Source organism: Xiphophorus couchianus, chromosome 9 (genome assembly GCF_001444195.1).
Source record: "Xiphophorus couchianus chromosome 9, X_couchianus-1.0, whole genome shotgun sequence".
NCBI classification, from domain to species: Eukaryota; Metazoa; Chordata; class Actinopteri; order Cyprinodontiformes; family Poeciliidae; genus Xiphophorus; species Xiphophorus couchianus.
This window is the reverse complement of record NC_040236.1, coordinates 3,557,610-3,571,441: the sequence shown is the minus strand read 5'-3', so window position 1 is coordinate 3,571,441 and position 13,832 is coordinate 3,557,610. Positions and strand designations below refer to the sequence as shown.

The window sequence follows — 13,832 nt, the reverse complement described above, 5'->3', positions numbered from 1 at the left end:
TTTTACTCAAAACATATAAATATAAAAAGTCAAATCAGGGAAACTGATCATTTTAAGTGGTCTCTTCATTTTTTTCCAGAGCGGTATATGCAAAGCATGTTCACAAATAATAACACTAATACACTAATAGGAATATTATTTTTTTTATGTTTTTTCTCATTTGGTTGCAAAGTTTGTGCTTTAAAAAAAAAAAAAATCTATTAAAAATTTGACATTCCACTGAAAAACTGTGTACATTCTTTTTGTATAAAAATGTTAGATAACTGTTATTATTTAAAACCTAACATAAACAGTCTAAATAAGCTAAGCTAAATAAGCTAACGTGTTTTATGTAGCTTTTGTAGCCCTAAAAATATATATATTTAGCTGGGCCAAAGGCCAAAAAAGGTTCTCCGTGTCATAAAGGTCAGACTCCTGCACTAGTCCCAAAAAATGCCTAACAGGAAGCACAATCCACTCATAAGTAAAACACATTTAATGATCACTTGTTATTTTCTACGCTAAATGATTTTAGTTGTCAAATGCGCAGAACTTAAACAGACACAGGGAGTTTATGAAGTTGAGTCACTTTGAGCTTTAATGGGTCGCTGGGTAAAATGTCCTGAACTGAACAGCTCAGAGTGTCCTAACAGCGCCATCTTTTGGCAAGTCACGTTTAATTAACAGGTTACCTAGTACACTTGTATTATATAGAAATTCAATATTTACACATTATACAGACAGTAAAAATTCTTAACATACATTAGGTATGGTAAGCCTATGTGCTGATGTGCAATAATGCTTTTGCAAAAGAATGTTTAATACATCGATGTAAAAATAACTGAGTTACGTCTGAACATCTTCTTATTAAAAAGGTTTGAATGCTATCACTGAAAGTCAAAGACGTGTAGCTTTGCCCCGTTCATCTGGTCACCAGCTCCTCAGAGTTAACTCTTCCACATTTACTATCAGGTCTCTGGTCTCCTCTGTTGCTACCATGATTAGCATCACAGCTGCAAGTAATACATACGGCATGTGTAATGATGGAAATAGGGTATTACACACTATTCTTTCCTTCTTTACACTACTACTTCTCTGTTTCGAGGCAACATTTAATAACTTTAAAAAAGTTCCGATTGTAATTTTCCATCACATATACTTAAAGGGTCTAACGCTGATTAAAAAAAAAGAAAGAAAAGATCAGTGTATGGTTGCAGGTTGTAGGAAAGACTTCAGATAATTCGTATCAGGAAATGCTCTTGTTGTCCTGAGCTTTAAAAGAACCGGCCCAGTGTGACGTCACAGATGGACTTTGCACATGCTTTCACAATTCGAATCTTAAACAAATGTGGCATGTCAGGCTCAGCTGTTTTTAATTACTACAACACAGTTGCGGCGCCTCGCAAAACTATTCACACCCCTTGAAATTACATTTTGTCACTTCAATGTGTTTAAAGGAAAAGAGCAGTGGTGGGCACCGCTAGCTAAAACGTTAGCTGTGCTAACCCTAAAGCATCAACACCAAGGCTAAAGCGCTATACCAACATGGTATTTAGCAGAAGCTAACGCTATAGAGCGAGCTAGCTTCCACCATGTTGATACCCACCATGACATGTTACATCATAGTAAATTGCCCTAAACAGGGTCAGAGTTGTTATTGCAGTTTAGGGGAAGCTAGGTGCGCTAAACATACTCAAAGTTAGCATTCATTCAGTGCTAAAGCACTGAGTGGAAAATTAGCTAAACCATTAGCACATTAGCAAAAGTGTGGCCACCATTGGAATAGAGTGACTACATGTAGGGAATAGTTGTGAAGAGATGAGGAAATGACACATTTTTTCTAGAGATAAAATCTGACAAGAGTAGCTCAGATGGGTCAGCAGTAATGTAATTAAACATATTTCAGTTACAACTACAAAGAATAAAAAACAAATAGCTGAAGTCCACCGATAGTCCAAGTCACTGTTTACCACAAGCCTTGCAGGGGACACGGTGCAGACGTGTGTGACGCCAACTAGTCTTAAGCATACCACACACACTGTGAAACATGGTGGTGGCAGCATCATCCTGAGTTTTTCTTCACCAGGAAACCTGCCCTCTGGACACCCCACTGTTTATATCAAAGCATATTCACGAGTTACATCTGTAAAATGACAAAATGTGAAAAAGTTCAAGAGGGGTGAATGAGTCGAACCCAACCTCTCACCTGAACACTGCCAGAGTCAGGCACCGTAAAGTCTGCTCAAAATCTTTTTATGCCTTCAGGTTTAAAGTGACATGCAGCACTGGTAAACAGTCACCACATGATTTTTGTTAGAGTTAAAGCTGCATAAAAAGGGCTACACTTAATACTAAATACAAACTTCCAGCATCCCTCCTGAAGAACACATGAAATATCGGACTATTTTTCTTAAAGTGTAACCTCTGAGTTAAGAATAAAGTGCAATATTCAGAGAAAAAACATTAAAATTAAAATGGGGGAAACAATCGCTAAGGTTCTTAATGAGACTGTCTGCATTCTTCAACGGAATTAGCTACAATGATAATGTTACTTCTCTGCCAAGGTCTCTTACTGTTCACAAATATTTAACACTGTTGGTTATGGCATTGTACTGATTGAAAAAACAGAAATCAGGAGGTGTTTTTCTAATGAGAGATGTTCTAGTGCTTCTTTCTTACAATGAGATGAACACAGGAACAAGCACAAAGTAATCCTCTAACATGGTATCCAAGGTCAACGGTGAGCTTTGAGGAAGGTTGCAGAGTCTCTAGTCATCAGACCATTCTTTCTGTTTAAACTAGTACTGTAGATGTTCTGTAAATCTTTTTTCTTTTGTGCGGGAGCATGGTGGGGATGTTGGAGAAACGGTGGATTAATTACTCTGGTTGCCGACTGGAGGAAACTCGTTCTCGTCATCCAGACAGATTGGGCTCTCTGCAAATTCATGCTCAGGGATGACTTCCCCTCTCTGGGCTCCGCCGTCTTCAGAGTAGCCTGGGAGGGAGAGAGAGAAGAAAGAGGTGTTTTCAGATCAACAATCCAAAGGAAAAAAAACTCTGAAATTATAGGGGTGCACCAATTGCAGTTTTCTGGACGATCGTCAATTTCTAATCTTTAAAAAGCCTGACCTGCCGATTTTGGCCGATACCAATGTTTTTGGCTGAAATGTTGCTAAATATATTAAGAAAGTCGCTGAGTTGTTGACAGTGGGGCCACTATTGTTAACTGCAAACATGCAGACATGACCTGATGAGGCACATGTTGGTCAAACCTCTGGGCAGTGGTTTGACTGACATGAAAGTGGGAGAAAGTGGACAGTGGCCGATTTTTAGACCTTTGCTAAGGAAGATGAAATCAGTCAATAATATCGGCTTCACATTTAAGTATCATCCAATCACTGATCTCCCAAAAGTAAAGGAAATTGGGGACGATTTATCGGTTCACCCCTAATAAGTTTGGCTCTTTTATTTTGCCCGTCTGCACATCTAATAATCTTCCCAGTTTAGGTTTTATTCTCTCATATCCACTGTAGATATTTCATGCTGATATATATATATATATACAGTACAGACCAAAAGTTTGGACACACCTTCTCATTGAATTCAATGAGAAGGTGTGTCCACACTTTTGGTCTGTGTTGAGGAGTGTATATACATACATATATATATATATATATATATATATATATATATATATATATATAAAATAAACTTTTTTAAAAAATCCCAACAAATCTTTGCATAAAATTCCACTTTGGTCCTGTAAGGTATTGCCATTAGAATTCAAACTCTAACTCTAAAATGTGTTTCAAACTGTAGAAACATTGTAAGAGGTTTTAAAACACAGTAAATGTCTGCCACTACCACACTTTCTTAAAACATGGAAAAAACCCTGTAAACAAATAAAAAATGGATTATACATATTTAGTATTGAAAGACATTTCTAACTCAACAAGTTACCCATGAGTGTGGTGGAGGAAGGAGGCGTGGAAGGAAGAGCCACAGTGGCAGCGTATGATTGGCCGGCGGGTTGCTGGGGGCCGTCCTCTTGGTTCTCCTCTTCCTTCTCCTCCTCCTGCTCCTCTCCTGATTCAAAGAGTCTGAAGGAGCAGAGCAGAGGGGACAACATGGAAACATGAACATTGTATCATTTTTTTAGTCGTTTTGACAGCGTAAATATTTCTGGTAACATGAACACACCTGTGTTTTTGAACAAGGACACACTCGCCTCCGTCCTGCGGATCTACATTGTAGACATAGAGGTAACCCTCTGAGGATGCAACTAGCAGTCGTGGAAGCTTCTGAATCCTGAAACAAAGATAAAGTGTAAACTGATCGATTTAGCTACATTCGACTGCGTATTGTGGATGGAAAAAAAGGAGGAGTATATTTCTGACAATTTTTTTTTATTATTTCAAATATTTTCCAGAAATATTTGAATTTTTTTTTCTGAAAATTTTAGAATTTTTTTCATAAATAGTCAAAAATGTGCAAACCCGCCCCCCCCCCCCCAAACAAAAAAAAAAAAATCTAAATTTTTAGGTTAATCTCTAGAATTTTCTGGAAAAAACCTGGAAGTTTTCTGAGGTCGTTAAAAAGAATACTTTTGACTATTGAAAATTTCAAAACTTGAAAAATGTCTCCTTCCTGAGGTCAGAAATGAATACATTAGGGCCATTGCACATAGAAAAAAAGGGAAGTAAATTTTCTACCAATAAAGACTAAAAAATGTTTAGATCAATTTCAGAACCTTTCTCTAAAAAACTTGGAAACTTCTGAGTTTTAAAATTCGAGATTGTTTGACTTTTTGTGCTCACAGAACTTTCCTGTTTTTCCAGAACATTTTTTGGCAGAAATTTACTATTCCTTTTTTCTCTGTCTACAATTACCCCAATACGCCGTCATAGGTACAACCCTTTTATATAAAAATAAAAACAAACTAAAATAACTTTGCGGTGCTGATTTCTTACGTGGCCAGGGCACAGATGTTCTTCAGGCCGAACATGTTGAGCCGTACGGTGGCGAAGGCGCGGTCCTGGTGCATCATGTCAGACACATGGGTGGGTAGGTAGGTGCTGGCTGCTGTGAACATCTTCCCCACATATGTCGACCATGTTGGAGATTCCTCATCTTGACTGCAGGGAACATGAGGGTTCAGGATAAATATTTAAATTACTTTTTTTTTAAATCCTTACACCACTGGCCATACCAGTAGGTGGCAACAAAATCAGCAGTGACATTAAAAAGAAAGCTAATTTTAATGCTGCAAAAACATGATTCTACATTTGTTGTTGCAACACTGAAAGCCTCTGATTATCAAAACTGAGATGAATAAAAGACTTTTAAGACTTCTGTTGGCTTTCCTCTGATAATAAATTTGTCACTGGGTCGTTCCAGAAAAAGTAAAATGTCCGCCATCGGTAGAAAACCTGGGAAATGTCATGATGTCAAGCCACTTTTAATTAAATTTTTTATTATTATTATTATCTTTTTCCCCCCCCACTATGTCTAGTTTTTATAAATGACCCAAAAGTTGTTCAAACCAATCTTTAGAAAATGTGTCAGGTAATATATGCTAGCTTACACAACAGTTAAAATAGCTGCGGTTACACTGTAGTTATGGTTTTATTCCTTTAGTTTTTTAAAGACAAAGGTTCAGGGATCAATATGTAGACTTATGATTTATGGATTATTTCAATATTTTTCAATTAGTTCTTTAAAAAAACTAAGACTTGTGATACTTTGTCACATATTTACAGATATTCAGACAAACATTTTGTTTTGAGTAAACCTGACAATGTTATGAAAACAGTCATATTTTGGAGATTCTCACATGTACATAATAAGAAGTTATTGTTATGATCATTGGGTGTTTGGGTTTTAGTTTCCTTTGGGGTTTTGATCATTTCTGTGCTGTTCGATCTTGCTAATATTTGGTTCATCTCTCTGTGTTCATTATTGTCACTAAGGTGTTGCCATATTAGTTTATTCCTTTGTTTCTGTTCTGTTTCTTAAATTCTGAATTAATTTCTCTTAGATGGACATCAGACCTTTTCCATTTTGGGTTGTAGACCCTATAGTTTTAGTTAAATCTTCCTCCCTCAGCTCCCCTGCTGTTCCAGCCACAGCTGTTCCACATCTCCTCTGTTTAGTTCCACCTCTGTATTGAGCTCCTGGTTTTTTCTTTGTTCCTTTGCTGTATTTTTCCGTTCTGCTGCCTGAACCTCTGTCCATGCTCCATGTCCTGTTCTTGACACATTTCATGACAGTTACTTTGGTTAGGTCAGCATGGCATGTTGAAGCGACCTGGAGAAAGCAGGTGAAGTAGGTTAAAGGTCTGTTTGTCTGCATTGTAACTGCAGCCAGGTGCCAAAATGGGGGCAGACAGCTGGCTTGTGCTGGACCTGATTGGTGTGTACTCAGTACAATGTGTGCCTGACATGAAGCAGATATTCCATGCTGCGTATGACAGCATGTGTCTCTAATCTGCAAATAGCTAAAGAGCTTTCTGACAGTTAGACTGTGACGCTAAAAATGTCTGTCTCTTTAAAGCCAGCTCACTGACAGGCTTTATGTCAGGGCTGATTATCCAGATGATTTTATGTTTCCAATGTTTTCAGTCAGTTTTTCAAAGTGGGGTCCGGGGCCCGCTGGGTGGATCAGTACGGGGGCCATTTGGGAGCCTCAGAAAGTTAGAGAGAAGATGAGGGGAAAAAAAAAACATTTTTTTAATCATAATCATTTCTTCTTCAGTCCTTTCTTTTTAAAATATAAAATATACGTTCAAATGATTGATTTAAATATTATTTTTGATGCTCATTTTCTGATTGGCTGCCAGTCAAATTGAGCAAGCTGATTTGCTCCTCAAGCTAGCGTAGCAAGCTAGCTATGGAAACATTTCTGAGTAGAAAAAGACCAAAGTTTGTCCAGCAGCCCATGTTCATCCTTACTGATGTAAAAAACCAGAAAAACTGTGGGGATAAAACAACATTTGATGTGATTAAAGCAACATTGTGTATTTTCTTATCATCAAAGGAGGGGATTGTGATGAAAAATGGTCTTATCTGCTAATACAATCAGAATATATTATCTGACAGTAACATTTTCCGCTGCAGAACTCATGGCTAACTAAAATCCAAGCTATGCTACGCTAAATAAATGTAACACTTGTTGAGTAGTGAATATAGACCTTGTAAAAGTTGATGTTTCTCTACATATTTTGTAGCATCGTCTGCAGGTTTGTAAAGAGGGAATCTGAGCAGAGGCTGAAGCTGCTCTAAATAAACCAGACCAGAAAGTTGTTAAATAAACGAGGGAAAGCCTGGATGTACAAATAACATTACCTCGAGCGAAGACCTGCGGACCTCGACTGAGACGTTCAAGCATTTATGACCCAGAGCTTCTAATCGGTGACTCAAACATAAAATGAAACGGTGTTTACCTGGGGCTGTGTTGTTCCAGTTTGAAGATGTGAACAGTCTCAGTGTTGCTGGAAGCGCACAAGAACTGAGCGTCTGCGCTGAACGACAAAGAGCTGATGCTAACGTATCTGAAACAGGACATCAACGAGAAAACACTAAATTAAGATGCAATTGTGCATTTTTCAAAAGAGAATATACGTTGCTAACATAACGTTCTTATAATAAGAAAATCATCTCAGGACAAGAGAAGAAATTTGATTTGAGAGTGTGTTCATAGTTAGCCAACGCTAACTTCAAAATTCCTTTTTAAAAAAAACTATTATTCACAGATGTAGCAGTTTGTGAAGCATTGGTGCATGTAGCATGGTACTGGAAAAAAATACAGAATCACACTCGATCTAGCTCTTGAACAAGAACTGAAAAATTCCAACCTCTGAGTGTAGATGGAACTCATGATTCCTCTCGCCTGACAGAAGCTGTGTTTCCGTTGACCATAAAATTGCGCAATTTAACATTTCGTAAGTAAATTTGCTTAATTGAAACTCGGCAACCTCAGGAAAACTCACATTTTTAAATAAAACGTTTTGGCATGAGAATGAGGTGTGTGTTTTTTTTGGGGTCCTATCGAAATTGGTTTATTTTTCAAATTTCCAATGGAAACACCTTTTTCACATCACACGAGTCACATGATCAACAACCGGATATTACCACTGGCACAAACTACAAAGAAGAAGAAGACAGAAAGTTTATGGAGGATGATGACACGGCGTGTTTTTGTAACAACTTATCACGTGAACCAACTTATTCACATGTGATTTTAATTCCATTTCTTATTTAAAGGAGACACTGCAATTGCAAAATTGTGTTTTTTTATATATTTTAGCAGAATATTGTCAAGATTTTGCGTATATTTATAATGGAAACACATCCAGGTGCTGATGTGCTGTTGGCCTGTTGGCATCCTCTACAAGCCAACTCCACAAAAAGTACTTTGCTGAGCCAGTAGTTTTTCCACTACTAAGACGATTCTCTTCATCCCAGTCCGCAAGCGCAGCAGCACAGAATATTAAAACCACATATAAACACAAACCTTTTCATCCCCCGACGAAATTCAAACAACTTCTGACCCTCTGGGATGCTGAAAACTCTGATAACAGTACCCTACAGAAAAGAAGAAGTAGTTCACGCTCCCTGTTACTGAAAACAACAAAAGCAGGGTTTTGTCGTTTTCACGCCCTCGCCTTCTCAGATGCGCTGGCCAGCTTTGTGCCGGAGGCGTTGAACTTCAGGGCCGCCAGCGGGCTGTCGTGGGCCTGGATCAGGGTCACCGTGCTCTAACAGTGGGAAAACAAAGGCTTTCTAGTGACAAGCATTCAATCTCAGACTGGGGTTCACGACGCTAAACCCAATCCTCACCAGGTTGTTGGCGTCATAGACCGTGATCTCTCCAATGGTGGCGCTGCCTGGGTAAGCCAGGTAGGAGTTGCCATGGTTAACGGACAGAGCACACAGACCTACAGGTGAGCAGAGGGAGCATTATACAGTTTTATACCAGTGGAGTCAAATTTCAACTTGAACTCTTTCATTGGGATTATGTTTCTGTCCTGGTTAGTTGAATTCCAGTTTAACATTAACATTGTTAGTAGAAAACAAAAACTTTGTGTTGGACCTAACATTTTGGAATAAGATTTTTTATGGAAAATCTGACCCTGAAAATAAAGTGTTCATCTGCATCAACAGTCAATGTCTGCAGGGCAGGTTTGCTCCATTCTGAACAGAATCAGCCAAACGGCTGTAAATGGCCCTTGTGTCCCACTTTGGATGCCCGTGTTGTAAGTGAAAACTCTGTAATGTATTTCAAAGAACCCAAACAGGGATGTCTCTGAGAACGTTGAGTTTTTGCACCCATATCATCAAATGTTTTGCTTACCATGTCACAGTGAGCTGCAGCTGCTCTCCTGGCTAAAACACTAATTTTGTGAGAATTTGTTCCGCCTGAACCAATTCCCATTCATTTGTATGCAAAGAAAATGGACAAACTGGAGAATCCAGTTTCTGGATGCTTTATTTAAAATCGACTCCAATTGGAGTCTTTAGTTTTGATGGAACCAACTTTAAAACACCCCACTAGAGATTACCCACTAAATATCTGTCTAACATTAGAAGCTAGAGAGATGGTACAAACACTTAGTTATCCATAATAAATCTTCTTTTAACTGCTTCATGTGCACAAACAAGTTTGGAGTTTATAATTTTGAGCCTCTGGTCCATTTGCTCCTGCAGTGTTATTTTCAGTTAGATGACCCGGTAGCTGGCGTGTACCTGTTGGGTTGACTGGCGTGTTGAGCAAGGTCTTGAGGAGTTTCATGTCTCTGATGTTGTGGATGTAGATGGACTCCTCCAGGCACACCACGAGTCGCTGAAGTCGACAGACCAGGAGATCAGCATGGCAACGCAGCCGGACACAACCGGAAAGATCCGCATTCCCGTTCTCACCTGTCTGTTCAGCTTCACCGACAGGATGTTGTTGGAGTAGCTGTAGTTGCAGATTTCTGTCCCCTTCTTGAAGTGGTAGACGTTCATTCGACGGGGCATGGAGAGACTGACCACCACCACCAGGCTGCTGGAGAACAGTCGCTCCACGATGTAGACGTCTGGGCACTCCACTGAGAGAGAGGAAACGGAGACGAAAGCAGCCTAGTGAATGCTAAAGCTAGTTAGCATGGCCACCGATGACGGCGGACAAAAGGGTTTCCAGTAAGGCTGAGTTGTTTCCCCATTAACACATTTAGCAGCAATGACATGAAATTGACTGACAGCACTAAGCCCCTCCTCCTGTCTCTGATTGGCTGTTTTTGATCGGGGCGACTCGGGAGTGGTGTGTTTCATCTGACGGCAACAGAAGCTGAGGGAGGAAATTGTTCTACTCAGATTATCTGTCTCATTATCTGAAACAATATGGTGACAGTTTTTAAAAATACACTTGGAATATTTTTATTTGAAAAAAAAGTTACATACTGCATCTTTAAAAACTAGGATTTAAACGTTTCTTTTAGAAAAAAAATAGAGAGTAAATTTGATTAAAATTAGAGAGTCTTAGCTCATCTCAAGGGAACTCCGCCCCCAGTCAAATTTTGAAAAACTTTTACGAAGTGGGCAGTGCCAAGAGACACAGAGGGGCGTGGCCAATTGTGGGGATGAGTGGCAGGAGGGGTGGAGGGGGGGGGGGTTGTGGTCAGGACGAGGGAAAGGACTGTATCCAACTTTGAGACTTTATTGCTGACTTTGTTGGGCGGTGACTTTTTTTGTTTTTTTAAAAGTAACAAATCTGGGGACTTTTTTCTGTTCCTGGTGATTTTGAAGCACCAGTCACTCCACCATAACTGCCCAGTGTCACAGATTCCTGCAGCAATCGATGCTCATCAGATGATGAGACTAAGACAAATTTAGGCCACATATTGCAGAATTTAACACATTTTCAATTTGAACAGTAACAAAAGAAATCATCCACATGAAACAATTTATGCAGTTCATTTGCAAACAAAACAGTTGATTTAGTGCTTAGTTAGTTGTTAAGAATTATTTGCTCCTATTGTTGCTATTTAACTTATTGTTTTCCTTCCCTTTTCTCTCCTCAATTGATTGTCTGGTAAAGTGATTGTAAATAAACAAAAGTATTGATTAAAATATGTAATTTTTACTGTACATCATTTGATGGGGGCATTTACACCATTTTTACAATTAGACCTGTCATGATAACAGATATTGTCATAAATAATAATGTTGTTTTGAGACCATTTCCAAGTAACATAATGGTAATGGCATAATAATAATAATAATAAGTGCACAATATCAAAGATCAATAAAATTTAAATTCTAATAAACATTTAACACTGAAACTGGAAGACATTTAAAATATCCAAAATGAAAAGGCAAAACAAAAGAAACAACAAATAAAAGGAATTATGAAGTCTGTAAACAAAATGTTCCTTCAAAAAAAAAGGGACCAAAAAACCAAACTGAAAACCTTTGGCTTCCAGTTTTAGGTAGAAAGAGAGAAGAGAGGAAAAACAACAATAAATTATGTAAAATGGAAATGATTAGCTGGTTTTAATTTGTCGTGCGATTAATTGACGGTCGCTTCTGGAGACATCTGTGGTTGAGAAGTCATGAAACAGCCCGTCTGATGAGGGCTCAAAAAACCACCTAGGCAGCGCTTTGATTAGCAGAATAATGCAGCAACAGACTGCTTCTGTGATAAATATGAATACAACGTTGAATGTTCTGCAACAATGAATCCTCTTTGTTTCAGGAGTTTTTGTTTGGTGGTGAGGTTAGCATGGGAAGTGCCTGCTCCGTACCTCCTTCATGGATACAGTCCAGTTTGTCCACAGCTGTGACGGAGAAGAGCCGGTATCCCGTCTTCGTGCCCACGGACAGAGAGCTGAAATCAAAACACACACACACAGGCAGAGCTGCTCACTGTCACACACACACACACATTGTCATCAAGAGAAGGAGCTTCATGATAAGAACCTACAGTATGAAACATAACCATTTCCCCGGTTGTTACGTTAAAGATTTTGTGAAAAAAATTTTTTTTTTAAGAAGATGGATCACACCATTCCTACAGATAAACACGGTGGTGGCAGCATCATTCTTTAACTAGGCTTTCATCTGTAAAGAACACAATAGTTCCTGTTGCTGACCAAATGTATGAAAACTTCTGAATTCAGAAAATCTGTAAAAATAAATGTTCTCCCTACGTTTTCTAAAATTTGTCAAATAGAAATAATTTTTGCTCATTCTGACTGACCTAAATCGAGAGAGGTTTGGTCTGATTTAACTTCAGACAGTGATACAAAAAAATATGCATGTGTCTTTTTATTTGCTGTAAGTAATCTAGTAATCTTCTGGTTTCAACTGTTTAAGCTGAGCTATTTTAAAAAGAGCCTGCAGTAGACAAGGACGTCCCGATTCTTCCCTTCTTTGTTTTTTCTAAGTATTGTAGTTTTTATAAAACTGATAGGATGACATCAGGTGAGTTGTTTATATTCAAGTGTTTGAATCTTAGGAAGTTACAGTACATTTTCTGGGGGGAAACATGGAGCTATTGGCTCCACATTGGGGGACATAATAAACCTACCATGGTGCTGATCCATGGCGTTTTTGTATATATTTTGGTGCTCTATTCAGTACAAAGAGAGAAAAGAGAAAAACAATAAATCCTCGACATCCAAAATATATGTATATTTCTTTTGTACTGGATATTTTTTTGGACTGGAAAGAGTACCAGAACTCTGAAGTGGTTCTGGGCTGAAGTGCAATTATTCTTAAGAACTTCAACAACCCTGGGCTGCCTCTTATTTCTTCATTAACATTCAAAAAACAAAGCAAAAATGCTTAAGAAACATATTTATCCATGTTTCTAACATATATGTGTCCCTCAATTTGTTAATCCAGATTGTTGATGTTATGGTCAGCGTGGTTCGATCATAAATTCACTACTTTGATGTGCAACAGGCCCTGAAGATTAACACAGTGGCCTACTTCACCTCCACTTTATCTTCAAGTTCTGATGTTTCGATTAAAAAAACCTGCAGATTTGTTCTGTTTGCTCTCTGTGTCACTGTTTGGGTTTATGTCAACAAAACTAATAAACCGTTATCTGGGAATACGGCTGGAAATCGTTATGCAACAGCCAGGTAGATGAAGGAGTTCACCCTGGGCCCGGCTCGGCTCGGCTCGGCCCGCAGGTCGCTTACGTGGTGTCCTGGTTGAAGGAGGCGCAGATGAAGTGGCGGTGCGGTCCGGGGCCCTCCGATACCGCGTCTTGGGTCTCCATCCGAGCCACCGGAACCTCTGTCGTCTCGCTGTCCGAGGTTGAAGGCCTTTGGCTCGGGCCGATCCCCGCCGGAGCCCGCTGCTCCTCCTCGGCGTCCAGACTCCAAGCGCCACGCTCTCACTCTTGAGGGAAAGGAATGTCCGGGCTCAGATAGCGGTTCGGGAAGCGCTCGTTTCCCAGAGGAAGAGTTCTGCCGAGCCGAAACAAGATCAAAGGTCAACGCCGTCACCTCCCGAATGAGATGTTTCGCCGTAGCCAGTCAGGAATCCTGTTATTATGCTGTTATTAACTTCCAGTGTTCTCGGAGAAAAACAAAAACAGCTGATGGGAGGATGCGTCACACTGAGCCGCGTAACGATTGGCTCATTCCAACAGGTCAACCCCCTTCCTTCTCGCATTGCTATTGGCCAACATTTTCTGCGCTGACGTATGATTGGATAAATCGTCTAAACATCAACCACGAACTGCCTATTAAGAAGACATAAAACGCCTGATTGGTCGACTAACCTTTCAGTCTTATCACGAGGAATTGTTTTGGTTATTTAATTGGATAAAACATGGAGATAAAAACAACCCAGAGAAGGTGC

At 39.3% G+C, this 13,832-nt stretch overlaps 2 protein-coding genes across 2 annotated transcripts in view; one reads left to right on the top strand and one right to left on the bottom strand.

Annotated features, from left to right (window-relative positions):
• Positions 1 to 11,800, top strand: part of arsg (arylsulfatase G) — a 26,196-nt gene extending 14,396 nt beyond the window's left edge. The window contains exon 12 of the mRNA XM_028027816.1: positions 11,713 to 11,800. The gene's annotated coding sequence lies outside the window, so the exon portion shown is untranslated. The remainder of the gene's footprint in view (positions 1 to 11,712) is intronic.
• LOC114150965 (WD repeat domain phosphoinositide-interacting protein 1) lies at positions 556 to 13,832 on the bottom strand. The gene is made up of 12 exons (XM_028027818.1): positions 13,166 to 13,832; positions 11,762 to 11,844; positions 9,897 to 10,066; positions 9,723 to 9,819; positions 8,817 to 8,914; positions 8,642 to 8,734; positions 8,491 to 8,561; positions 7,421 to 7,528; positions 4,950 to 5,114; positions 4,180 to 4,287; positions 3,940 to 4,079; positions 556 to 2,974 (listed from the first exon to the last, which is right to left on the bottom strand). The coding sequence occupies exons 1-12, from the start codon at positions 13,243 to 13,245 to the stop codon at positions 2,853 to 2,855; spliced, it is 1,335 nt and encodes a 444-aa protein (XP_027883619.1). The 5' UTR covers positions 13,246 to 13,832; the 3' UTR covers positions 556 to 2,852.